We start from the raw sequence: 27,596 nt of genomic DNA, 5'->3' as shown, positions 1-27,596 counted from the left end.
TGTCACTCAGAAGGCCCTGACCTACCAGCAAGTGGGCCTGCTTCCAGGGCGGGGCCTGGCTGCCTTGTCTACACTGGGCTGTTTTCCTGGCTAAATCCGAACCACAATGACCTATTTTCAAGGCTGAGTGGTAGCCTTTAAGTTAGGGTCTGAAACTTAGCAGCTCAGAGTCCTGGGACGGGGCCCACCACAGGGGCTGTGATGGCTAGGACTGTCTGCCTCATCCCTCTTCTTTCCTTCCCCTCTCTCAGGTCCCCAGCTCCTCCCTTCTCTCCAGTCCAGGCCTGCAGCAGGACAGTGCCCTGTAAGCATCAGCCTGGCCCCCCTCAGCAGTCCACAGGGCTGGAAAGGCAGATGCCCTCAGAATCAAAGGACAGTCTCTGCCTTGTTCTCAAGAATCTCAAAGGCTGCTGAAGAGAAGCAGGTGACCTACTTTGCTGGGTGGTTATAAAAAAAAAAAGAAAGCTACAAAATCCAGAGCCTTGAAATAGATGCAGAGCTGCCTGTGACTACCCCAGACCAGGCTGGCATATGTGCCACAGGGATCCTGGCTCAGGTGATGAGACCAAAGGCTAGGATGGCCCCTCTACCAAGGCAGTGAGGGGACTTGGGCCCCAAGGATGGCCATTCAGCAAACCCACCTCCTGGCAGGCATCAGAGCCAAGCTTTGAGGCGTGCGGGCCTGGAGGCTCTCAGGCCCGACCAGGTGAACGTCTGGGCCACTTGGCAAAGGTTCTGGTAGACCTGGTGGCTTAAAGGCTGTTGGGTCTAGGGCATAGCTGCCAGGTGACTTGAGGATATGCTCTGGCACCCAGTCTGGACACGCCTGCCCTCAGCAGTATTATGGTGGAGCTGGCATTCGGCAGTTCCTTGCGGCTGTATCTAGGGATGGGAAGGTGTCCAGGCCTCACTGGGCACCAGGTGGGAAAAAGTAATGATAGGACTGTCTGAGAGAGCCCATGGGCCAGGCCAAGCCAGGCCAGCAGAGATGGAGGAAGGAACAATCATCCCTGAGGCAGTACATACCTGCTGTTCCTATCTGCCTGGCTCTACACCCCCTTCCCTTGATAACTGCTGGGTGTGGGGTGGGCCCCACTTCCTGGCTCTAGGTGTAAGCATGAGACTCAGGTTTGGTCAATGAGAAACTGCATCCCTCTGGACACAATGACCAGCACAGTACTGTCGTGTGTCCTAGGCAGGGCCAGCAAGAGCACTGAGACCAACGGGGGTGGGGGTGGGGCTGTCTCTGGAAGTGCTAGGGGAGAAAGGTCTACTTCTGTTGGGACTGAGCTGGGAGACCTAGTCCAGAGGTGAGGCCCCAACAGTGTGCCTGAGAATGATGACATGAAAGGGAGATGGTGACAGGAGACTCCTGAGGAGGGGGTCATGTCTAGTCCCACCCTGTCTCCTAGTCTGGTCAGGCACAGAAGCCAGCTAAGACTCCCTTTTGCTTTGCTATGCTTGAGTTGGTTCTGTTGCTGTACCCAGAGTCCTGATTATCATGTTAAAAAAAACTTTAATGCTGATATAGTACAGCATTACTTTGGTCTTTCCTAGCTGATCACCACATTTTAGAGTTAAATAAATTAAGGCACAAAAAAGTAGTTCAGTGACCTAGCCAAGGCTGGAGTACATTGCCTCTAAAGCCCACAATTAATTAATCCCTCCTCCCTCCCTCCCTCCCTTCCTTTTTTTTTTTTTTTTTTTGCAGTACTGGGGTTTGACTCAGTGCCTCCATCTTGAGCCACTCCACCAGTCCTTTTTTGTGATGGATTGATTTTTTTTGAGATAGGGTCTCTCGAACTATTTTCCTGGGCTGGCTTTGAACCACGATCCTCCTGATCTCTGTCTCCTAGGATTTATAGGCATGAGCCATCAGTGCCTGGCTAAAGGCCCACAATTTCTTTGTTTCTTTCTTTTTTAGGGGGGTACTGGGGCTTGAACTCAGGGCCTTAACTTTCAGCCACTCCACCAGCCCTGTTTTTGTGAAGGGTTTTTTCAAAATAGGGTCTTGCAGACTATTTGCCTGGGCTGGCTTCAAACCATGATCCTCCTGATCTCTGCCTCCTGAGTAGCTAGGATTACAGGCGTGAGCCACCGGCACGGTAAGCCCACAATTTCTATCACCATGCCCCCTGACCCACTGTATAGTGGTTTGGGGGCCAGTGGGTAGATTTCTTGGGTCTCTTACTTCTTTACCAGTCACTGACAGCTTCTCCTGGGACCAGGAGCTCCTAGTATGGCCTCAAGGAGGTCATGACTCATACATGACTCACTTCACTTTGGAGGGAGCAGCTGAGAGTGGGGGAGTGGTAGGGCTCCTGGCCGTGGGCAGTTCAGATTCCAGCACTGTCACTGTGTGGCTTTGGGGAGGCCTTTCCTTCCAGAGCCTTGGTTTCCTCATCTGTGAGTGGGGGTGGCCATGGGCATCCTATAAGCATTAGCAGGTAGGCTGGCACATGCCAAGTGCTTCATCAACAGGAGCTGGCTCTGGTACTTTCTCCAGCTCCCTCTGTGCACCATCAACTTGCTCTTCCCCAAACTCAATAGCTGAAGTCTCCCTTCCCTTTCTCCAAAGCCAGCCACACCTGCCTTAAGACTATGGGAAAACTCCTCAGCAGCTTTCCCCAGGTATCTGAAAATCTAGCCTCTAGATCAGCCTGAGTGCCCTGGAAAGAATGCAGATTCCCAGGTCCACCTCTGACCTCCTGGGTCAGAATCTCCCTGGGGGTGGGGCCATGGGCTGCTGTGATGGTGAAACCTTGGAGAAGCCCCACTTCCCTGATTTAGTTTTTGTTGTTGCTGTTCATGCATGCTAGGATAGTGCTCTATCACTTCAACCATGCCCCCAGTCCTTTTATTTGTATTTTCTTTTTGAGATTGGAGTCTCCCTAACTTTTGGCCTAGACTAGCCTCAAACTTGAGATTCTTCTGCCTCTGTCTCCTGAGCAGCAGGGAGGGATTACAGATGGGAACCATTACGCCAGGCTGGAATTATTTTTAAAGGTTAGCATGTTAAAAAAAGAGCACCCCTGTCCCATAGTTTCATTCATCAGAAACAACCACTGCTTAATTTCTTTCGTATTCTTTAGGAAATCAAATATTATTTAAAATAGTAATAAAAAGAATAGGGGGCTGGATGCCCTGCTCAAGCAGTAGATCACCTGCCTGGCAAGCTCAAAGCCTTGAGCTCAGTACCACTGAGAGAGAGAGAGAGAGAGAGAGAGAGAGAGAGAGAGAGAGAGAGAGAGAATCTTGCTGTTTCTTTCTTTTACCAATGTATCTTAATGTATTTTTAACAATGTACCTTACTTACCATGTCTTCACAGCTCAAAGAGATTCACTTTTCTTTTTTGTGCTGTTAGCCTCAAACCTAGGGCCTTGTGCACACTAGGCACATGCTCTTACCACACATCACAGCCCTATGGCAAATCTTATCAGAGGCTCAGGGGTTTCTGCTGGCCACGTGGCTCAGCCCAGCCTCAGGGCTCACTCCAGACTGCAGCCTTGAGCCTGGTGGGGGTGGTGTAGAAATCCCTTTGTATTCTCAGCATGCCACACAACAGAGCCTGGCTGGTGGCACTGAATGCACCTCTGCCATCCCATTAGCTTACTGTGACATCTGAGCCAGGAGCCAGGTGGCAGAGACTGGAGATCCCCAAAGCTGAGGTTATCAGCTCTGCAAATGAGGTCAGCTGGATGCCTCTGCATTTGAACAACAAAAATCACCCTGGCACCACCCCAGCTGCTTGTGACCAGGAGAACCTATTCCCCTGCTGGCAGCCTTATGTGGCCTTATAGAGGCGGAGGGATGACTACAAGAAGATAGCAGGGCAGGAAGCAGAACTGGGCTGTCTGGCTGCATGCTCCCTGGCCTGCGTCCCCAAAGTAGAGAGCACAGACTTCTCCTGCTTCACTTGGCCCTACCTGGGTGTCCTATGTGGCTTCCTGTGCTCCCTCAGCTGGGGAAGTTGGCTGTAGGCAAGGAAGCTGGCTGTGTGCACACACCCAAGTGTGCAGAGTAAGGGGGCAGGGGCATGTCCTTGCCTGAGGAACACCACCCCAGGGAACCCACCTATGGCTCGCTGGGCTGGACTTGTCCCTGTAGAGGTATGAGTGGGTGTGGCTGGGACATGGCTCTGCAGAAGTGGAGGGAGAAGGCAGTATAGGAAGAGGGCTGGGGCAGGGGAGCTTGGAATCCTGAGATTGAGAGATCAAGGGTGTGAGTAGAGGTAGCCACGCCCTTGGTGGGTTTCTGGGTCTAGGACTGACTGGAACTGTCTCCCACCAAGTCAGAGCCAGGAACTTGGGAGGGTGGGAATGGAGCTATCTCATTAGCACACTCACAGCTCTCAGTGGCTTTTAGAGGCCAGAGTGCAATGGAGGCAGGAAAATCCGGATGTGAGTTTTGCTTTGCCACTTTCTAGCTGTGCAACTCTGCAAAAGTGACCTGTGTACTCTGGCCTCGGTTTTCTCTCAAGTAGGACTCACACCAGCCCTAGTGGGAGTCCAGTGAGGTTATGCGTGCATATGGCACTCAGGGTCACCTCTTCTCATGCCCTCCTTTTGGTTCAGCTGGCTCCAGCCACACGGGCCTTCCTTCTGTCGGTCAACAGTAAAGGCCTTGGCTCTCATGAAACTTCAGACATTCTCTCTTTTTTTTTTTTTTTTAAATTTTTTTTTCTTTTCTTTTTTTTTTTGGGTGGGGGAGGTACTAGGACTTGAACTCAGGGCCTCACACTTACTAGGCTTGCTAGACAGGCACTCTACCACTTGAGCCACTCCACCAATCCTTTTTTATTTTATTTAATTTTTTTTCTTTTCTTTTATTATTTTTTTTCTTTTATTATTCAGACATTCTCTGCTCTTTATCGCCTTCAGGCCAAGGAGCTTCAGTTGTCTCCAGGGCACTCCTAAGGATTGAGTGCTCTAGACACTAGGACTAGGTGCTTTACAACCTTCTTCAAGGTCACAGCCATCTCTGTGGAAAGGACCTATTATATTCCTTTTTTTTGGTGGCGGGGAGGTGGTAGTGGGGTTTGAACTCAGGGCTTTGCACTTGCTGGGGAGGGGCAGGTACAGTACCGCCTGAGCCATGCCTCAATTTCCCCCTTTCATGAGCACAGAAACTAAGGCACTAGGTGGTGAAGCCATTTGCCTAGTGTCACAGTCAGAAAGAGGGAAAGGGCTGAGGGTTTAGCTCAGTAGGAACAGCATGTGACAGGCCCTGGGCTCCAACCCCAGCACCACACAAAATGGTGGGCAAGGGCAAGAGCTGAGATTCAAACCAAACACCCTCACTATAGGGCCTGCCTTTCCCTTTTGCTCTGTGAAGTAATCTTATTTGTTTGTTTATTGCTTATGTCCCTTGAATCACTCACTAGCTCCATGAGAACCAAGGTTTTGACTGTTCTCTATGTCACTGTGTTCCCAAAAAGATGATCCTGATTAATAAAACAAGCACTTTAAAAAATCTATATCTATGACACAATAGGGAAAATTAAAGTTGGATAGTTGATACTAAGGAATTACTGTTTAACTTGTTAAGTGTTACTGTGTAGAAATACATTCCAAGGCCTGAGACTGTTTCAGATAATCTAAGGGGCAGAAGAAGAGGGAGTAAAGATAATAAAAACAAAACCCAGGTTTGCTGGGTGTTGGTGGCTTACGTCTGTAATCCTAGCCACTGGGAAGGCAGGATCACGTTTCAAGCTAGTCCAGGCAAATAGTTTGTAAGACCCTATCTTGAAGACACTCAACATACATACACACACACACACACACACACACACACACACACACACACAAAAACAACAAAGGGGCAGGCTGAGTGGCTCAAGTGATAGAGCGCTTGCTTAGCAAGCATGAGGTCCCTAGTTCAAACCCCAGGACCACTAAAAAACAAAACAAAACAAGAACAAAAAACTGAAAGCTTGGTACAGTCATCTCACAGAATCCACGGGGCACTGGTTCTAGGACGCTTCATGGATTCTAGAATCTGCAGATGCTCAAGTCCCTTATGTGAAATGGTACATTATTTTGTATCTCTGAAATTATAGCTAGATGACTTACAATACCCAACACAAGGTAAACACTGTGAAAATGGCTGTTTTACTGTGTTGTTTAGAGAATAATGATAAAATGACACGTGCAGTACGGAAGCACCAACCCCAACTTCGATCTGCAGGTAGCTGAATCCACCAACATGGAGCTCATGGAGACACAGAGAGCCACCTGTATACTTCTATTATGTTTACGATGTTCCTGCCCTGGTTTGTTCCCACCTGGAGCCTGCTGGCCCAGAAAACCATGTGGCTGCCTCTGCTATAGAGCCTCTTGCAGTCTCCTCCGTCCTCCTGTTACACTGTAGCCCTCCACTTGCACTTTTTTTGTTGTTTTGTTTTTTTTTTTGAGACTGCTTCTTACTATGTAGCCCAGGCTGGCTGATCCTCCTGTCTCTGCCTCCCTAGTGTTGGGATTATAGCAGGCACCACCACGCCAGCTGTGTATCTACTTTATTGTTTGTCTTTTCCTGTAGGGCACTAACTCCAAAGGAGTGGGCTTTGTCTACTGGGAATCTACTGTATCCCCAGCACTGTGAATGAAGCTTGCACACAGCAGGGGCTCATCAGATGTGTACAGCACAAAGGAATGGAAAGGAAAGGAAAGGATTACTTTTCACTCTCTGTGGTTCCAGAAAAGGCAAATAAGGAGGTACCTACCGCAAGGGGGCGCTGTGGAGGTGAGTGTGAAAATGCATACAAGAGCTTAAAGCAGTAACCTGCTCTCAGTGGGCTTCCACTCCCATCCCACCATCACTACCGCTGCTGAGTCAGGGCTCATTTAGCCCATCTACTGAGGCAATGCATTCCTGAACAGGGGCCTCTGGCCAGCCCTCTGGAATTGTTCACCTCCACCCCATCCCACCACTCAGGGCGATGCCCTTACCTTCGGGGTGTGCCATCGTCGAAAGGTGGAATGATGACCACCTTCACAGTGACAGAGGTGCGCAGCAGGTCAATCATCTGATCATGGGTCAGAGTGACCACGGCCACCTTGCAGATCTCCACCAGCCGGCTGCCTTGCCGGAGGCCAGCCTGCCAGGCAAACCCATAGTCCTCCACCTCAGCCACCGTCCCATCGTACTTCACGTGGAAGCCCAGCTGCCCAAGTCCATTCCGCCGGAGGGTCATGTCCACTGTCTCCCAGCCGTTGGTCATCACCTGTGGGCAACAGGCAGAAGGGAGTCTCAGCGATTTGGGTTACTGCCCCTGCAAGATCCCTAGTCCCATTCCCCCTTTGAGATAAACACTCCCACCTGCCCTCCCGGGTTCCAGAGAGTTCCAGCTGGGTTCCTGGCTCCTGGAGAGGAAGTATGCATATGCCACTCTGTAGTTTTTATCACAGAGACCACAGCAGTCATGCACCGTGCTCTCCAAATGTCCCTATCTCCCTTGTTCCTCATTGGACAGGCCTGCACCTCTAGGCCCACTGTGCTCAGGTGGGTGAGCTGTGAGAACAGACATGTCCTCTGGGCCGGGGTGTTCAGTTGTCAGTGCGAGACCCTGCACTGGGGTCAGGCCTTTGCCACAGAGTATCCTAGAGAGTAGCGGCTGTTTGGACAACTGGGGTCCCGGCATTAAAACAGTGTGGAGCACAGCCCCCGAATGAGCCGAGGGTAGATGTGAGCAAGAAATATACCTTTGTTTTTTTAAGCCACTCATGTATCCTGACTGACACAGGGACTTTACCGAAGTAAGTGGGAGAAGCAATGGGCTGAGAGACTCGTACCTCTTCTAGCTTAGCGACAATATTCTTCCACTTTGTGACATCATTCTTGGGGACACAAACCCTTCCCCATGTCCTCCTTAAACCTTCCTCCTACGTGGAACTGACCAGGCCCCACAGGCCTCCCCTCCAGTTCCTCCCTGCTTCACTCATGTGATGGGAGACCCCGTGGTGACTTGTGGATGAGAGACGCTACTGCTGCTGCATGGAGCCCCAGGCCCTCAGGAGGCCGTGTGTCTCTTCTTGGGATAGAAAAAGACGAATTTCACAAGCCAGGGCTGCTCAGCAAGTTACATCAAGATCTGCCTGCCCTCTGTTAAAACTACACTATTGAAAGAGAACAGGTGATGGTTCACATTTCCCATGAGAAGTCATTCCCTAATTAGAAGTCATGCTATTTAATGTACCTATTAGCACACTGATTCATGGATTTATGCACGCATCCACAGACACAAATATTACTTGCACTCCAAAGCCATCACATTCTCAAGTGTAGACAGCAAGAAGAGTTTGGGTGATAAAGGATTTAACTGAAAAAGTTACCAAATCTGTTCCATTCCTGATTTGGACAGTGAGAAACTGGGAAGCAGTAAAAGATCAACTAAAATTGCACTTTGTAAAACAGTGCCTATCTTTACTCACTGTGGTGCACTTTAATACTATTTTTTTTTTTTGAGACAGAGTCTTATTAAGTAGCCCAGGCTGGCCTCCAACTTGTGATACTCCTGCTTTCACTTTCCGAGTGCCAGGACTACAGGTGTGTGCCACCATGCCCAGCTCTGGTACTTTTGTTTATTATGGAGATGGGGATGAAACCCAGGGCATGGTGGTAAGTGCTCTACCACTGAGCTACACTCTCAGTCTATACTTAGATCCATTTCCTTCCTATCACACTGCTACAGAGGAACCCTCAGGAATGGGATTAGTGCCTTCACCAAAGGGGCCCAAGGAGCTTATTCCTCTCTTCCTATGTGAGATGCAACAAGAAGGTGCCATCTGTAAACCAGAAAGTGGCCCTCACTAGAACCCAAGGCTGCTACACTCGATCTTGGACTTTCCAGTCTCTGGAACTGTAAGAAATAAATTTTTGTTGTCTATATACCCAGTCTGAGATATTCTGTTATAGCAGACCAAATGGACTAAGACATGGATCCTTCAAAGTTTTCGATTAGGCTCAATAATTGATTTCATGGCTGGCAACGTGTTTACTTTGTAATAAGATAGTATTGTTCATCTTTAAAATGTGGACTATGACTAAATTGCCTTTTTTTTGTTGTTGGTGGTGGTACTGGGGTTTGAACTCAGATCTTCACTAGGCAGGCACTATATCACTTGATTCACTCCACTACCCTCATAATTGTTATTTTTTAAGAGTCTATCTTAGCATGGTAGTACATACTTATCATCCCAGCATTTGGGGACTGAAGCAGGAGGATGTTGAGTTCGAGGCCAGGCTGGGTTACATCGTGAGACCCTGTCTCAAGTGCAGCCCCCCAGCCTGCAAAAAAGTAAAATTGGTTTGAAAGGAAAATTGTGACCGGATTTATCCTAGCTCATTACTACTGCTTAAGGAGCCAAAATGATTCCTTCCTTTAAAGCAGTCACCCACTTGTATTTTTTAAATTAAAAATGAGGCTCCTAGTTGGGTGCTGGTGGCTCACACCTGTAATCCTAACTACTTAGGAGGCAGAGATCAGGAGGATCGCAGTTTGAAGCCAGCCTGGGGAAACAGTTCATGAGACCCTATCTCAAAAATACCCAACACAAAAAAAAAGGGCTTGGGGATTGACTCAAGTGGTAGAGTCCCTGTCTAGCAAGAATGAGGCCTGAGTTCAAACCCCAGTGCCACACACACACATAAAAAAGGCCCCTTTTCTTCATCAGGCTAATTCTTACTCATTCTCATCTGGCGTAAAAGCAATCTCCTCAGGACAGCCCTCCCCATAAGCTTGGGTGCTTGTCAGTGAGATATGAGCCGCGGGCATCAGGGCCAAATGGCACATTTGTGCCCCATCTAAAGAGGGCGACCATCGTCCCACTACCCTGGCGAATGTGAGCCTAGGCCAGCCAGGCTCCCCACTGTTCAAGAGCGGCCGAATTCCTGTGAACCCTCTGCACTTTAGGCACTGGCAACCAGGCATGCCTGAGGCCTCGTCACCTAACTCAGGTCTTTGTGATGGGTTCTCCTGACACTCAACTCTCTTCCACTCATTTGTTTGTTTGTTTGTTTATGTGTGGTGCTGGAGATGGAACCAGCCTTGTTCATGTTAAGCATGCTTTCTGCCACTGAGCTACACCCTCAACTGCTCAACACCCTCCCCTTTTAACCTTTTGGCACTTGTAAGTGCTTGTTTCAATATCTGCCTGAGATGGGAGCCTCACAAAGGCAGGCCTGGGCCCATTGTTGTGACCACTGTGTCCCAGCACTGCTCAGCTCAGCACCAGCACATAATAAAACCCTTCAATTAACAAATGAAAGGACATGGTTAGTTTGTGATGTCTGGGGTGGAAGGGTCAGCCTGACAGGTCCAAGTTCCAGATCTGCCAGGGGAGGGTGTAGACATCCCACCATGGAGGATGTGGAGTTGAAGACGGGTCTGCCCTTCACAGGGGATAGCTTATGTTATTGCTTCCTAGCCTACTGAGGAAATGGCTCTGAAAGGACTGACTGTGCCAACAGTAGGTACGGAGTGGGAGAGTGGGATTGACAGGATGTGGGTAAACCATGAAACCTGGCACAGGGCCTGGCACTGTCCCCACTCAAGGAACGCGAGTTGCAATCAGGATGTGGGAGGTGGAACAGCCTAGTGCAAGAGAACCCAGGCTCTTCATCCACTCTGGTCCCTGAGCAAGTTGCTCTACCTCTCTGGATCTCAGTTTCTTCATCTGTGAGGGCAGATGGTGATGAAAGGTGAAGCCACATGAAGGGCTGAACAGGTCACTCCCAGTTATTATTACTAGGATGGCAGGTGTTCATGCAGGCATGCCAGATGGACTAAGCATCTACTGTGTGCCAGATACTGGCCTGGGTGTTGAGGGCACAGCAGTGAACAAATAGTACAGAGGTACATGTCAGACGGTGGCAAAACAGGTGACAATATGGTGTGGGCTCTTCGGGGAAGAGCTTTGCAATCAGCTAACAAGACAGCAGTGACATCTAACAGCCTACAGGAAGGATATACAAGCGCCATGGGGCACTGAAGACAGTGTTGCAGTGAGAGGGCACAGGCAATGCAAAGGCCCTGAGGCTGGGCACTTGCCCAGCACGTGAGGAGTAGCAGATGTCTGTGTGGCTGGGCAGATAGTGGGGAAAAGTGGGCAGAGGAGTCAATAGGGAGCTGAGCCATGAGCCTCTTGGGCCAGCACAGGACTTTACCTTTCAGAATGAGCTGATGGGGCACAGTAGTGAGGGGACCAGATCCTTCTGACACCTACGTGGAGAACAGACCACAGCAATGACAGAGCAGCAGGAGAGGGAGAAGCAGCTGGGGCCGTCTGGGAAGGCAGGGTGTGAGTACCAGAAGGAAAGAAATCCAGGCTTACATCAAGGCTTCTGACCTCACCAAGTGTTGGATGGACTTGGCCTCCACTGAGACAGGAGGCCTGAGAGGGTGGAGGAGCACCAGTTCACTCTTGGGTTACTTGGGCAGCCCAGTGGAGGGCCAAGGAAGCAGCTGAAGATGAGCCTTGAGTTTAGGCATAGGTCAGTTTTAAGAGTGAGAAAAACTTGGGTTGAGACCCCAGTTCTGCCACATACTGTCTGTGTGAGATCCTGTGATTACTGGTACCTGTCTTTGACTCAGTTTCCTCGTCTGTCAAGTGGGGATGAGAATAGGATTTACATTTGGGGTGGGGAGGAGGTTATGCATGAAGAATGCCTAGCAGTGTAAACATTTAATAAACTCATCAACTAATCAACTACTACCCAGTGTTTGTTGAATACATGCTATGTGCAAGCCCTATTGTAAGCTATGAGCTCAGCAAGCAAAGCAAACAGATGGAGGAACTGTAATGTCAGGGAAGCTAAAAGCAGGGTTTCACCAATTCCACTTGAACTCTTTTATTTATTATTAGTTTTTGGTGGTACTGGGGTTTGAATGCAGGGCCTTGCACTTGCTAGGCAAGCGATCTATCACTTGAGCCACGCTGTCAGCTTTTTGCTTTAGTTATTTTCCAGATAGGGTCTTGCATTTTTGCCCAGGGCAACTTTAGACCTCAATCCTCCTATCTATACCTTCCATGTAACTTGGATGCTTGGTGTGTCACTATGCCCATTTTTTTGTTGAGATGGAGTCTTGCTAACTTTTTTTGCCCAGGTTGGCCTCAAACTTCCACTCTCCTGAGTAGCTGGGATCACAGGTATTCACCGCTATGCTTAGCCCCCACTGGAACTCAACGAGAGTGCCAAGACCTACAAGGACAAGGAAGGACAGTACCAGTCAAGCTTGTCTGGGTGACATAACTTGTCCAATCCTTAAAACTTATACATGACATAGGATGATTCTTATTCCCATTTTTCAGTTGGGGAAACTAAGTCAGACAGAGATTAGAGTATCATGGCTAGAGGTTGCAGCACAGGTGGAAAGTAGCAATGTTGGGCTTGGAGCCAGGTCTTTAGATGCTAGAATTTGTGCTCTTAAGTACTGTGGAATACCATCTTTTCTCTTTAGTATTCTTGGTGTGCTGCTCTGCTAAACCCCATGCAGAGGGAGCTACTGTGTGTGGTCCTGGGGATCAAGTGTACAACCTTGCCCATGCCAGGCAAGGTTCTACCAGTGAGGAGCTATATACATCCCCAGCCCAATGATTAGGTTTTTTTGTTTGTTTGTTTCTTTGTTTGTTTGTGGCACTGGGGTTTGAACTCAGGGCCTCATGCTTGCTAGGTAGGCACTTTACCACTTGAGCCACTCTGCCAGCCCTTTTCTTGTGATAGGATTTTTGGGATAGGGTCTTGTGAACTATTTGTCCAGGCTGGGTCAAACTGAGATCCTCCTGTTCTCTACCGCCTGAATAGCTAGGATGACAGGTGTGAGCCACTAGTGCCTGGCTAGACTGTGAGTCTTTTTAACAGAGAAAGTTAAGCCACTCACATTTACTGCGGTTACTAGCATGGAATGTATTTCTGCCATACAATTTTATGTTCATTTATTTCTCTCATCGTATTTTCTTATACTTTTTTCTGCTTCCTGTCTCTCCTCTATCCTTTAGTGGTTTACAACCTTTTTATTCAATTAGAATTCTCTTGAGAAAAGTACTTTTTTTGTTGTTTGTTTTCTGTGGTGCTGGGGATGAACTCAGGGCCTCACGCATAGGTTAAGTGCTCTGCCATTAAGTACAGTCCCCAATTACATTTTTAACATAAGCTTGTATTTCCTATCAACTTTTAGGGTTAATATGCATGTCTTTTGCCCTTCCACGGTGAAGACATGGAAAGCCACAGGTCCCTGGCCCACTTGGCTGGCGTGACTCACTCGCCCCACGACATGGGAGGACTCTGACTCTCTTGCCCCGGCCTGACTGACTGGGTGAAGGAAGGCATTTCAGAGCTTCCTGTGGCTTCTGCCAATCACACGCACCAGCGTACCACTGCGGAACCCTCTCTCTTACCTTCAGCCTCTGGACAATTTCCCTTATGTGCTCTGCAGAGCCCTCTGCAGCCTGGAGGAAGACGTGGTCCCCTTGGCCGTAGAAGATCTTCAGCGTTGAGGCATCTGGGGTCCAGCCAATGACATCCCCGCAGGCGCAGTTGAACACCACCTCCTTGGTGCGCAGGTCCAGGAGCACCACAAATTCATTGGAGATTCCCAAAATGCACTCGATTTCTACCCCCCGGGCATAGTCCTGAGCTGCCACCCGCCAGGCGATGGCCCCAGCACTGTGCTGCTCCGCGCCCACCCGAGCCTTTGTCTTCTCCTTCTTCTTGGAGGTCAGGGAGATGAGGTTGAACTTGCCCGAAGAGTCGATGGGGGTGTTGGAGACACAGTTTTCTGCCAGGTCCTTGAGGTACTCCTGGCGGGTCCTGGTGGCCATGGTATGGAACTTGTCAGATTTGTGTGCAGCATTCTCAGCGTTGATCACCTTGGCCAGCAAGAAGTCTCTGAAAACGTCAGATTTGCGGAATGTGGTTCCACTGGGGATGGGGGGGCCGAAAGGAGGAGCATCTTTGGATCGGGTCACAGCCATGCTGAGGAGAGAGAAATTGCTTAGAGGCAGAAAGAAAAGCACTAAGACTCTCTTTAGAAAGAAAATATAATATCAAAAGTAGGATTTTCATTTTTTTTTTTTGGGTGCTGGGGGTGGAACCCGGACCTTGTGCATGGTAAGTGCATGCTCTACAGTTGGGCCTTCCCACTCCCTCTTCAGGTTGATGGAAATGCCATTATGTTAGAAGTCAGACAATAACTAAGGAAATTATCTAAAAACTTAATTCTCCCCAACTCCTGAACCCCATCACCACTGTGCAAACTATGGAGCCAGGGAAGAAATCGTGGACACAGTTGGGTAGTGAGCCCCATTCTCTTCTCATTCCCACTGTGGGCAGAGGCCTCCAAAGTGACCCACATAGTGGGGAGGAGCCTGGGATAGCCTCCTGCCTGAATTGCCCAGGAGCAGCCAGCCAGCTCTGTGCACAGTCCAATGGTACTTCTTTGCTCCCTTTTCCTCCCTGTAGGGGCCACAGCACAGCAGTTAGCAGGGCTGGGAGGAGGAGAAGGGCAAGGTGTAGAAACAGAAGAGGTAAATAGCCCTGAGTTGGGAGTGGGGGCAGGCATGCCGATGAGTCAAGTCTCAAAATTGGATAAATATCTCAGATACTTATTTATATTTATTTATCTAATGATTAAATGGAGTCAAGACTCCATTTGGGCAGATAATTTCTAAAAAATGGGCTGAAAGGTTGAGGCATTTCCCAGGGTACTCACTCAAGGGCAGGGGAAGATGGCTCTTCGCTCTTTATTAATAACTGTGAGTTGACATAAAGGAATGAGCACTGAGGTAACTACTTTTTCCTTAAAGTTCTTCCTACTGAAGAACAATTTTTTTTTTTTTTCAATAAAGGGACTAGAGATTAAGCCTGGAGTGGTGGCTCATGTCTGTAATCCCAGCACTCAGGAGGCTGAGGCAGGAGAGTCACAGGTTTGAGGCCAGCCTGGGCTACAAAATAAGTTCAAGGGGAGATTGGGCTACCACAGCTAGACCCTGTCCCAAAAAAACAAAACAAACAAAAACCCCTGAGACTATGTATTAAATAACTTTCCATGCAACCCAAATACAATGTAATATTAGTTTGGATTTGGCTAACTCCCAGCTCCTTCATCTCCATGAGGAGATGGTGTGATGTTCATCTATTTGTCTAACAAGTGCTTCCTGGACGTCCCTCTCTTGGGGATTGGGGATCAGTGGCCCTTGCCTTCCCAGAACTTCTAATGTAGGAAGAACCACACACTAAACAAACACACAAATGAACTCACACAGAACATGAACAAGGAGAGTGGTCATGGGGGGTCATGACAGAGCAGAAGAGCCTGATTTGGGTGGGGGGAACCCCAGAGGGCCTCTCTGAAAGGATGACAATGAAGCTAAACTTCACGGGCTGAGCAGAGCGCAGGGAGAGCCCTGTAAGCAGAGGGCACAGCACGTGCTACAGCCCACATAGGAAAAAGAAAACCCAGGGTAGAATGAGCCTGCGGCCGAAGCACAGGGAGCAGGATGCTGGGAAGGTCACCAGGGACACACTGGGTCCTGGTGCTGAGTTACACTTCCCATCTGAAGTCCTCCATGTCTGCGTAACCTGGGTTCCCCTGATCTCTGGCTTCCAGAGCGTGGCCAATAGGAAGCATTGGCGGGAGAGGCTGCAGCGCAGTCAGTCATGCACCTCAACAAGAGAAGCCACCTATGTGATGGTGGTCCTGTAAGATTACACTGCCTAGTGACATCACAGACACCTTAGTACCCCCTATGACGTTTGTACAATGATGAAATCAGCCAGAATGTGTTCCAGTTGTGAAGTGATGCACGATTGTATTTCTCTTTCCTCCCTCTTGGCTGGTCTGTGACATTGGCAGGGGCTTTGGTACCTGGTCCCTTACTTGCAGCTACAGCTCATAAGGGGCCACAGTTCTCACCAGCTTCCAGAAACTTCTCTCTTCCCCCTCGGAGACTGCTGAGCCTAGGAGGAGAGCATAGCTCCCTGCTGTTGCTGGTCCCTGGATGCCTCACTGCCCTTTGGTTCCCTTTACCCACCTAGCCTCTGGAAGTCTTGTTCCTTAACTCCTTCCAGTTAAATTCTTGAGAGGCAACTACTTCCTGCTGAGTCCCTGACAGATGCAGGCGCTGGCTAAGAGACAAGCATGCTGGCCACTGCAGCTGCCTCCTACAGAACAGAACAAGAGCAGAAGGCAGCAGGAGAGTTACCACATGACCCCCTCCCCAACACCAGTCATGAAATTGCAGACTGTAGAAGGTTCTGGACAGTCAGAACAGCTGGTCCCTCACTTCCACAGTAGGGCCTGGGCTTGTTTACCATCCACAGGCCTGAGGACAATACTGATGGCCCTTCAGAAACAGTCAAAGACAATTCACTGTACAACAGGAGATGGTGCGACCACCAGGCCACCTGATCCCTGTAGCACAGTGTTTCTAGAACACTCACAATTACTTACTCAACAGTCATTTTCTCAGTGCCAATAGTGTCTGGGTCAGGCGCTTATCTAGCCAGCCCTTTAGGGCCCATTGTGTACCAAGTACTACTCCATGATAGATACAGGAAGGTACATGTGACATTTGGCTTCCTTTGAGGAGGCAGCAACTGCATCAATCCGTTGTTTTTAGGGTGTGGTGAGAGCACACAGATGTAGGGAAAGGGTGTAGGAGGGTGAATATGGTAGAAATATGTACACATGTATGAAAATGGAAAAATGAGATCATTTCAGGAATGGGGGAGGGGGGATAAAGGAGAATGATGGAGGGGTGAATTCAACTATGATATATTGTTAAGAAGTTTTGTAACTATCACAAGGTACCCCCAGTACAACAATAAAAAAATAGAAAAAAGATGGAGAAAGCTGTCTGGTCCAGTCTTGAAGGACATTAGAAACTCTCTGGGGGTGGGGTGGGGCTGGGAGGGCCGATGGCAGGTCAGGCTGGGTGGGCCAGGGCCCAGGCTTCCTCCCATAGGGGACACAAGGTACCTATGGGGAAGGCAAGGTGGGTTAGGGGCTGCTTTCTCTGTATCTGTAACATTTTTGTTTTTAAAAAATAAAGAGAGGAAGGAAAGTTGAAGAAAGTAAGGCAAATGTTAACATCTGTTAAATCTGGCGGTGAGCACATGGGTGTCTGTTACATTAATTTCTGCAGTTTTCAAAATGTTTAAAATTGCATAATTGAAGTCCTTTTTTGTTTTTGTTTCTTTTCTTGGCAGTATGGGATTTGAACTCAGGGCCTCTGGCTTAATAGACAGGCACTCTGCTGCTTAAGCCACACCTCCAGTCCCCAATTTTTGTTTGAGACAAGGTTTCCCTATGTAGCCCAGCTGACTTTGAACTCATGATTCTCCTGCCTCTGCCTCCTGAGTACTGGGATTATAGGTGCCACCACACCAGTCAACAAAAGTCTTTTACATTAAATTGTACAAATCAGAAAGAAGTTACCCTGGCAATCAAGCTGAGATAGGCATGGAGAGGTGAGAGGTAGGAGCAGGCAGAAAGGGGAGGACTGGAAGAAGGGCCCTTAGGCCACCTCAGCCCCAAGCTTCTGACACACAAGGTGGGTACCTCCTCTTTAAGAGTGTGTAGGACCATCTCCCATGATCCTTCACTAGGGCTCCCTCTCAGCTTTAAACACTGCCTTCATCTAGGTACAAGAAGCCAGTGTTCTGCAGCTGCCACTGTATGTCCCAGAAACAAATGGGCAGCGGGAGAGGCAGGCTAGGGTCTTGGACATGCCCACAGGTATCAGCAATCACCCGGCAATGCATCCGGCACAGTGGTTCTCATCAGCACCTGTTGTCTGTTGGAAGGCCCCTCCCTTCTCTGCTACACCCAGCTGACAAAAGAAACTGGTAAGTTCTGGTAACTCCACCAAGCCTAGAAACGTACAGACACATACCCTTGACCCAGTGCATTTGTTGTGGGAATTTATTCTGCATCTGTACCCTCGGTCATAGGTGCAATGGGTGCAGAAACAACTCCAATGCCCATCAGTGGAGGACAGTGGGAGATGATGGTGCGTCCATAAAATGGAATATTTAGCAGTCAAGTGAAAGAAAAAGCGCATTGTGTGCTGGAAGGCAGAGATGTCAAAGACAGCCAAGGGAAAAATGCAGGACGTAGAACAGTGTAGGCTACCACATGTATTAAAAAGTGGACAAGGCACATCCATGTATTGTCTGTAAGAATCAGGACACACTGACAGCTGACATGGATGTGTCTGTGAGGGCAACTTGGTGGTGAGGGAGGCATTCAAAATCTAGAAAATAGTACACCCTGTCCCACTGCCAAGTCTCCAGGGACAAGTTAATGGCCTAGGCACCAATGGCATGGTATCTGAGGTCTACAGCTCCATTCTCCCTGCACCCCCTATGGCTTTTCCTTTGTCTTTTGAGATGGACACTATGCTAGGAAGCACTGTGGTTGGGGAGGATACAGAACAAGGATTTGGATCAAGCTTGAGGCCTATGCTACCTGCCCATATGTGAACTTAACTCCCAAGTGGGGCTATCTCTTACAGGTGATCCCTGCCTGTCCTTCCACTCCTGGGATTTTCTCCAAGGCCTGTGTCTCTGTTCTTGCAGCCTAGTGGCCTCCATTCTGGGCCTTTTGTTCAACTCTTGGGAAAGCAAAACCCTCTTTTTGCTGAATTCGAAGCTTCTCGAATGTTAAGCTGAGAGCTGCCAGCAAAGGAAGCAGCTCCACTGTGGAACACCGAGCACACCCAGCTGTGCTTCCATACCTCATCCCCAAGAGCCAAAGCACACAGTGCCTTTGTCTTGAGCCAGATTGAGATGGTTTTCCTGTCACTCATAGCAAAAGTCCCCATGCCAACATAATCCCCAACCATTTCCTTATCACAACTGTGGTCACCCTGAGGTGGCTGGAATTACTCTCTGAGGTGGTGTGGGACACGTGACAGAGCCCGGCTGGAGTGCTGCTAGAGGCTGTCTTCACTGTGTCAGGTGGGAGGGTATGCGTGGGCTGAGGAGGCAGCTGTACCTGTAGCAGACATTTTCAGTGCAGGGGTTGTGGACTCGGACGATGATGAAGACGTGCTGAAAGTGTGAGCGGATGTTCTTGGGGGTAAAGGGCAGTGCTCCGGGCTCCTGGAAGATGATCGTCACGATGTCGTTCCCTATGTGCCTCTTCCTCAGTAGCTGGTAAATGGGCGTAAGAGTAGGGAGAGGACTGTGTCAGATAGGCTCCAGGGGTCTTGCCTGGAGCATAGCCACAGCTCCTGGCTGTCTCTGTTCCCACTGTGACCCACAGTCTGCCTCCACATGCAGCCAGAGGAGCCTGTGAGCCCCAGACTCAGGTCGCATTCTCCTTGCCCAGATCCCTCTAGGACTCTCTCTGTCAGAGGACAGGACATAGTCCCTGCCATGGCCCAGAGGCCCACCTCCTGTGATGTTTCCTACAGCCCTCCCCACTGGCCCCAGCTGTTACCCAAACATGCCATAAACGGTTCCTCCTCAGGACCGGGGCTCTGGCTGTTCTGCAGCCTGGAACGTTCTTGCCCCAGCTTCCCTTGTGGCTTCCTTCCTCACTCTCCTGTGGAGGCCCATGCTGGCTAGCTTCTCCAAGACACACCCCCAATACTCCTCTGTCTTTGCTTCCTGCCCCCCACTTAGCATTCATGGACACTTGGCATATGTGACTTTTTCCCTCTCCCTCTTGTTCCTGGTTTGTCTTCCCACTCAACTGTCATCACCACAACAACAGGCTTGGGGCCTTTGACTTGATAAACTGCACTGACTGACAATGGCAGAGTCTGACTGGAGACCACGGGCAGGGCCAAAGCCAGGTGGCCATGTCTCCCCCTTGACACCTGGCTTCTGATGGGCTGGGGAGCCTGGCCCAATCTCCCCTGCTAGCTCATCTCTGAGGAAGACCCATTTGCCAAGATCATGTCTCATTTACAGTTTAGTCTTCACATGCAGTATGAGCCACAGATGGAACTATGTTATTCTACACAAGGTATAGGGTGCAGACACCCTTAGCAGGGCAGCCGAGCCTACTGAACTGTTACTTCCTTAGTGTGCGTTGAAGTGCACTGAATTAAATTGCTAGAGAAAGCTCCTTCCTACCATGGCTAATCCTGCACTAGGATCATCTTACAGCTGTGTTGTCAATTCATGTCTCACTGAAACCTCACAACCCTGAGACACAAGTCACCTACTTTACTCCCTTTACAGGCTCACAGAGGCTCAAATGACCTGTCTTTCAAGACGCAGTGCTGAAGGGAAAGAGCAGATTCCAACTCACTTTTGTTGACCTCCGCATTGTCTCCTAGGCCTCCCCAGCTTACAGGTAACCACTGCTCCAAGACCCTCTGAGTGACACTGTCTCAGGCTCTGTGCACAGGAGCACAGACCTTTCCAGAGATCACAAGATGGTCCCACTGTACCCCTACTGTACAGAAGAGCCTGAGGCTCAGAGAGGGGAAATCACTTCCCTGAGGTCACACAGCTAGTAAGTGGCAAAGAACTCAGACTCACATCTAACCCTAGGACCGATACTCTTGAGAGCATGTTGTTAGGTTAACCTTAGGAAGTTGCTGAGATCAGGCTATTTTTGGCCTACAAACTGCAATTTTACCTGCACCCACAGGGAGAACATTACACAAGTTCTAAATTCTCAGCACTCTGTACAGTTTCTATTCATTAGGAACAGGGAGAGTGGCTCAATAGGCCCAGTGTGCCTGGTGCATCTCTGGCCAGTGGGTGTTTGCTGCTGTTCCTTTTCCTGGTAGCCACATCCAGCCCCTCAGGGAAAGCACTTCCCTTACCTCCAATCCCATTTCAAGCTGAGCTGACCCCATTTGCCCTCCCCAGCACTGCAAGTACCTCAGGCTAGGCTAATCTGTCCACTCCATCCCCATCCCAGGCCCAGGGACTGGCTTATGAATGATTTAGTGAGATTCAGTTTTGAAGCATTTCTGGGACTTTGGAAGGAAAAGACTCCTCCCCATGGCATGGCTAAGCTGGTGACTTACGGGCTGAGACTGCTAAGGGGCATCTTTGTTACTACTTAGGAAGACCTGAGAACAAAGCCACTACAAAAAAAAAACAGAGGTGAGAAATGGAGAGAATTCCTAAGATTGTTTGTGTACCTGGATCTAGCCAGACCTAAAGCTAGCATTTTCCCAGAAACTTGGACTCATATAACCCAATAAATTTCATTGTCTTGCTATTACTGGTATGGCTTGAGATCAAATTATGATATTGACTAATTTACTCTTCTTTTTCATAGGACCAGTGATGACCTCTGAAGGGAGTTGGGGTAGCTAGAGGCAAGAATGGTGGTCAAGGTTCCAAACAGACAAACCACTCCTCAGTGTCCACCCCATCCTCTGGCCTCTAAGTTCCAAATAATGTGACCATGGTACAGAGGTTCTCCAAGGCCAAGGGCAAGAGCCTCCATCTGATCCATGGGTCAGTACCAGGACAGCCAGCATTGGGCAGGTGGGCGGCCAACAGACATGGTGGGGGTGGGAGAATGCCTTCGGCCCAGCTTTGTGCCAGCAGGAGACCACTGACCTGCTGTCTGTTGTTGGGGGTGTACGGGAGCAGGGTGGAGACATGGAACATGATCTCATAGTCCTGGTACGTCGTGTAGAGGGAGTGGGTCCCCGTGGAATCAGCTAGGACAGAAACATGAGTTAGTATCACAGTTCCAAAGCCTGTGGGTTTCTTCCATAGTCCACATGCCATCTGTGCTAGTTGTAAACTTGATTCTTTTACTTAAATCCACTCCTTACAAGAAATAAATTTAGATAAAAAGGAAACCTCCTATTATATGCCTACTGGATTGATACAAACTAGAAAGATTTGATAATATCAAGGGTAGGCAAGGATATAGAGAAACTGGAATCCTTTTTATGTGGCTGGTTAGGTGTCTAAATTGGTGCAATTGCTATGGAAAGCTTTTTAGCAATACCTCCTAAATGCGAAGATAGGCTTAACTAAAAATCCAGTACTGTCTTCTAGGACACAGCCTAGAGAAATCACGCACACACACCCTGGGATACAGATACAAGAGTCTTCCAGTGTTAGCCAAAGGATGGACAAACACACTGTGGTACACTAATACTGTGGGAAAATATCCAGTCAGGACAAGGAACAAGGCAAGATGGGTAAATCGTACAAAAGTAATGTGTGACAGACGCCAGATGCAAAGGAGCACACGCTGTATGATTCCATTCATGTTACAAACAAAAGCAAACCAAGTAAGTTAACTACTTAAAGATGTGGACATAGGAGCAAAACTATGAAGGAAAGCAAGGAAAGGATTATCAAGGGAGTCAGGACACTGGTCAGCTCTAACAGAAAGGAGGAATGATCAGGGAGAGGAACTATTTACCCCATATTTTAGAGGGGGAAATTGAGGCACAGAGGTCACATTGCAATGAGTGGTGGAGTGTGGACCAGAATTCAGGCTGGCCGACTCTACATTTTTTTTCTCAACCCCTTAGACAGGGTTACACACTGTTGCCCAGGCTGGTCTGGAACTAATGGCTCAAGAGATCTTCCTGTCTCAGCTGAGACATGTACTACTCTGCCCAGTTTCCGTTATCTCCCTCCCTTCCTCCTTTTCTCCCTCCCTCTCTCTTCTTCCAGGGCTGAGGATGGAACCCAGGACCTCATGTATGCCAGACAAGTGTTCCACCTTTGAGCTCCAGCTACACCAGAACTGATTCCTTTCTTTCTTTTTGTTTTTTTGTGGTTCTGGGTACTAGGGGTTGAGCTCAGGGCTCAGGGCCTCGTGCCTGGGGGGCAGGTTTGCCATCACTTGAGTTACTGTGCCAGTCTAGACTTGACTTCTTAACAGTATTCCATAGTGCCTCTCAGGGTTGGGGGTGGGGTGGAGACAGTAAGCACAGGTAGCCACCGCCAGAGATGGGCACTGAGCTTCTTGGGAGTTCTCTAAGAATATCTGTTTTGCACAGAACCACATGCTAAGCGTGGGTACTGTTCCCAGGTCCCAGTTCTCTACAAGGCCCTGTGCTGGATATCTTGATCCTCACTGCAACCCACTGAGGGGCAGGATATGGAGGAGGACCTGAGTCTGAGGAACAGGCCCGTGTCTGAGAAGTTTGTCTGCTGATTCTTTTCTGCCCGTCTTGCGTCTTGCTCCTTTAGTGAAGGACACACCTCGTCCAAAGGCTGTGCCCACAGTAACACTCACCCTCGCCGGCTTCCTAGGTGCAAGGGGTGTCGAGGCTGACTGTTCCCTCGGCACAACTCAGGCAGCAGCACCCTCATGGGCTTTGTGAGTGCCTGGTATGGATTGAGGGCTTAGGATGCTTGGGCCAGTGGTGCCGCACCAGACCCAGAAGGCTCCTGAAGTAGATGCACCTATGACCCTCCTCCATAGATGAGGAAATGAAGCAGAGAGGCAGCAGCGCCTGTCCAAGATCACAGAGCCAGCACGGGGAATACTAATACGCTTACTGTTTCCATGGCCTCCTGCAGTGAAGGTGATGGCAATGAAAGCCAAGTGTACCTGCTCAGCACCTTCCGTTTCCAAGAGTAATCCTTTGCTCTGGGTCTCCCTTTTCCAGATGAAGAAACTGAGGCTTAGCAAGGTGTGGTGAAGAGCAAATGTCTGAGCCACCTCAGAGCTTTCTGACCCCTAGCCTGAGCCACTAACCCAATGATGGCCCAACCCTGAGGGCAATAGTAGTCCACCTCTCCAAACTACTTATCAGGAAATGGTCAATCCCACACTCAGATATACGGATGCAGGCACGTGCAGCCTGAGAGAATGCTATCTTGCTTACACTGCACCTACCACTGCCCTAAGAAACTGACCCCCAGCAACGCTACTGTGACCACTATTCACCCGCTCCCTGAAGAGTGGCCCACTGGTCTGAATGCAGTGTCTGTCACCCCCTGTGTTTCTTTAGAGCTCTGCTATATGACAGCAAATACCCCCACGGTATAGTCTTCTGCTTTTTAAACAACTGATGATGTAAAAGGCATCAACCTGGCATGTGTTCTGAGACTGTCTCTGTGTGACATGACGCCCACGGCCCCCGCCAGGCCTGTCTGTGTGTGAACATCCGCAGTCCTATGGGATGCACGACGCACAGGCTGCACATCTGATGGCACGTGCACAGCATTCGTACGACTACTGAGCTATGCAGAGGGCTGTGTTCAGTCTCCTGGATATGCTACACTGTTTCCCCAAAGTGACTGCACCATTTGTGTTCAGAGAGCTCCCCCTGGCCAATGCACCCCCCTTGGCAGCACCAGTCTTTTTAGCTTCTGCCTGTCAGGCAGGCAGGTAGTGTGGGCTCCCCATCACCTAAGTAGCCCCTACTCTTTTTTTTGTCTGTGCTGGGGATGGAACCCGGGCCTGCATGTGCTAGGCAAGTGCCCTACCACTAAGCTGCACCCTCAGCCTCCCACTTACTTTTGACATCCAGCTGGGCGGCGTACTTGGTGAAGCCCTTCAGACAGACCTTCTCGCCCAGAAGGGCGAGGAACTCCTCAAAGGCGGGGCCGGCCTCCTCGTTGTTGTACATCTCCTCCTCGGAGCTCTGGCCCGTCTTGCAGTAGAGGATGCCAACCTTGTGCTTGCGGCACAGCTGTGGAGGCGAGAGCGCTGTATGGCCTGCCCGGCTGGGAGGTCCAAGGAAATGGGGAAGGGAGTTCTGAGGTGCTGAGCCTGGGAGCTGTGGGACCATCTGGGAACATGAGCTACTGCGCACAGGGAAGGAAAACGGCAGAGGCGCAGTGAGGTGCCTACACTGCCTGGAGGGTGGCAGGTGACATCGCTCTTGAGGCAAAGTGGCTTGCCATAGCTGGCTTCTCATGGGAGGTGGATGGGCACTGGCCGACGTTCTACCAGTGCAAACCCTAGAGGGCTCGGTGCTATGGTCTGTGCTGTCGTTGGGGCAGTGGCCTCCAATAACCATGTTTGTCTTGGGTAGGCCCTGATTCCCCATGGACAGACATCTGACTTCAGCGGGCGCCAAACAGTGGCTCAAAGGCCCTGTGACTCAGCTAGCTGGGGTCTGCTCAAGGCTGTAAGTCCAACAGCAACAAGAGGACTGCAGGAGAGGCCAGAGAAGCCCAAGGGTCAGTGTGCAGGGGTGGGGTGGAAAGATGGAATCTCTCTTATATACACATGACAAGGGTGGGAACCTCTTGATGGCCATCTCGTTCCCAGGCTACCTCTCAGACAATGATGCTCCTAGACCCTCTAGAACTTGATAATGGCTCTCTTCCATTACTGAAACTGGCATAAGTGGGTTTCTGTTACTTGCAAAAGCAAATAAATGCAGTGACCAGGACAGAAAGAGCAGTGGGAGTGGCACCACCCACAGCTCCCCACCCTGAGCCCCGGCTCACCCCTTGCTCATCGAGTTTCAGCAGCTGCTCTGTCACCTTGGGAGTGTTGAGAGCCAGTCGGAGACAGTGGATGTTGAGCTCTGGGACAACGTACTCCAGCGCGTCCTTCAGGGGCAGGCCCCGCCCAGTGCCATGCTTGGTGGCTGTGGGTGTGGCGTCCTCGAGGATGGAGCCCCGCAGGGTGATGAGCTGCTCAAGGGAGAGAAGGAAGGTTAGAGGGCTCTCAGAAGTCAAGCACACAGGGGTCCCACTTTCAGTCCCATGCATGACATCAGAAGCCCTGAGGGCAGAACACTCTGGGGGCTGAGTTAGGACCAGTAACATGCCATCTACCTTGCTGTGATGGTGACCAAGAAACTCAGATCTCTGAGCTTCAACTTCTTCTGAGGTACAAAATGGGCCCAATGACAGTGAAAGGAGGCTGGAGGGCTAAATGAGATAATGGATGTGGTGTTTCTTTCTTTGCTGGCTCTTATCACCTACGTGCTAGTCCTCCTCTAGGTGTGGGGACAAACGAAGTACACCAGCTCACGAGGAGGAGTCTCATTGCCATTGTTAGGGCAGCATCACACTAGAGAGTACCAGACTTACTGCCACAGGCTCTGCCCTGGGTATACTGGGACCAGCTGGGATCTGCAATTATGGTGCTGTGTTTTAATCAGTTTCATGAAAAAATCATCACCAGGGACTCTGATTCAGTTGGTCTTCGGTGGGCCAAACATGTAAATATGTGTAATGTGTCTGTGTACTACACACATACGTATTTTTAATTTCTTTCATGTGATTCTGATGTGTGGTCAAGGTTAAAAACCATTTGCAAAGCCAATTATGTCATCTTATTCCCCGTCCCCAGGGTTACAAACTTCCCCTATTTTGGCCACATAACAAATGCCAGGCAATGAGATGTGAGGGAGATTTGACTTGCTGAGGACTATTGGGGCAGATTTTCCTCTCTAATAAAAGGGAAGTTCCAAACTGGGTGTGGTGGTGTCCGCCTGTAATCTCAGCACTCAGGAGGTGGATGGAGGGAGATCTTGAGTTCGAGGCTCTCTCAATGCTGAGCATATGTGGTTTGAGCTGCAGTGAGGCCCGATGCTTCCCCCAGTGAATTTCCCCCAGCTCCTCTTGCTGAGCACCACAACTGCTCCCAGAATTTGACAACCGTGAATGGTGCTGTTGGGAACACCACAGAAGCACTCTTGGTGCAAACGGATGTATTTTCTTTTGGGTTTGCACCTAGGAGAGAAACTACTAAATCACCAGGCCTGCGAATCTTCAATTCTACTCAACTGCCAGACAATTTTGTAAGTGGTTGTTCCAATTCACACCCTGCTAGCCCTGTCTGCAAGCCCCATGCTTCGCTTCCTCCTGACACTAGCCCATCTACCACTTGCTGCTGGCTGTGAGATGAGGTCCCACCCCGGGCAGGCACAGCAGGTCAGCATTACACAAGGGATGCACAGCACGGGCCTGAACAACCCAGGGAGAAACTCCTCCCCCAGGGCTTGCTACAGGGATCCAAAAGACACTAACGCTGTGGGTTAAACACTAAAGATCAGTGTCAACTGCAAAAACATGCTCTGCTGAGGCAACAACATGTCATGATTTTGCCTCTGAGCATAGAGCCCACCCTTGCCAAACAGGCCTTGAGCAAGAGGCACATGGAAAGAATAGAATGAGCTCATGGTTGGAAGTTTCTAGTTCTGGCCCAGGCAATTAATAAACAAACAAATCTCTCTTATCACAAGCAAGGCAGTGGTGAGACAGACTGCAATACATCCCCAATGTCAGGTGCTTTGCCCAGCTGGTCTGGGTTGCCCTGGGGTTGTGGTTTCAATGAATGTCCCACTAGGATCTGCGTCTTTGTGTCCTGTTGACCATGTCCCGCAGCGCCCTCTGCTGGAGACTAGGAACAGTGTGGACTAGAAATGTTCATTCTTCACACTGGAGACAGGTCACAGGCTTATGGTCACAATTTGGCTCTGACCACTATCCAATGCTTGTTACTTGAAAAGCTCCCAGCTCTGCTGGGATGTAGCTCAGTGGTGTGGTGTTTGCCTAACGTGTGCAAAGTCCTGGGTTTGATCCCCGGTACTAAAATAAAATAAAAAATAATTTATATATATTAAAAAAACAAAGAAAGAAAAGCTCCAGCTCTTCCTTGTGCACTGGGCAGTTATAAGTGGCCATCTCTATCCACCTGTTCATGTCCCCTGTTACCTCCCACCTGTACAGCAGCCCC

The 27,596-nt window shown here is 49.6% G+C and overlaps 1 protein-coding gene across 10 annotated transcripts in view; it reads right to left on the bottom strand.

Moving 5' to 3' along the window:
* Sipa1l3 (signal induced proliferation associated 1 like 3) overlaps positions 1–27,596 on the bottom strand; it is a 254,269-nt gene that overhangs the window by 50,837 nt on the left and 175,836 nt on the right. For all 10 annotated transcript variants that reach the window (XM_074057113.1, XM_074057112.1, XM_074057118.1 and 7 more), the window contains 6 exons: positions 25,355–25,543; positions 24,414–24,588; positions 21,536–21,639; positions 18,996–19,153; positions 13,396–13,972; positions 6,949–7,223 (listed from right to left, as the gene is read on the bottom strand). In XM_074057113.1, the coding sequence (XP_073913214.1) occupies positions 6,949–7,223; positions 13,396–13,972; positions 18,996–19,153; positions 21,536–21,639; positions 24,414–24,588; positions 25,355–25,543 (1,478 nt within the window). The remainder of the gene's footprint in view (positions 1–6,948; positions 7,224–13,395; positions 13,973–18,995; positions 19,154–21,535; positions 21,640–24,413; positions 24,589–25,354; positions 25,544–27,596) is intronic.

This window comes from Castor canadensis, chromosome 16 (assembly GCF_047511655.1).
Source record: "Castor canadensis chromosome 16, mCasCan1.hap1v2, whole genome shotgun sequence".
Classification (NCBI taxonomy): Eukaryota; Metazoa; Chordata; class Mammalia; order Rodentia; family Castoridae; genus Castor; species Castor canadensis.
Note: the sequence above shows the minus strand (reverse complement) of the source record. Positions and strands in the feature narration are given on the sequence as shown.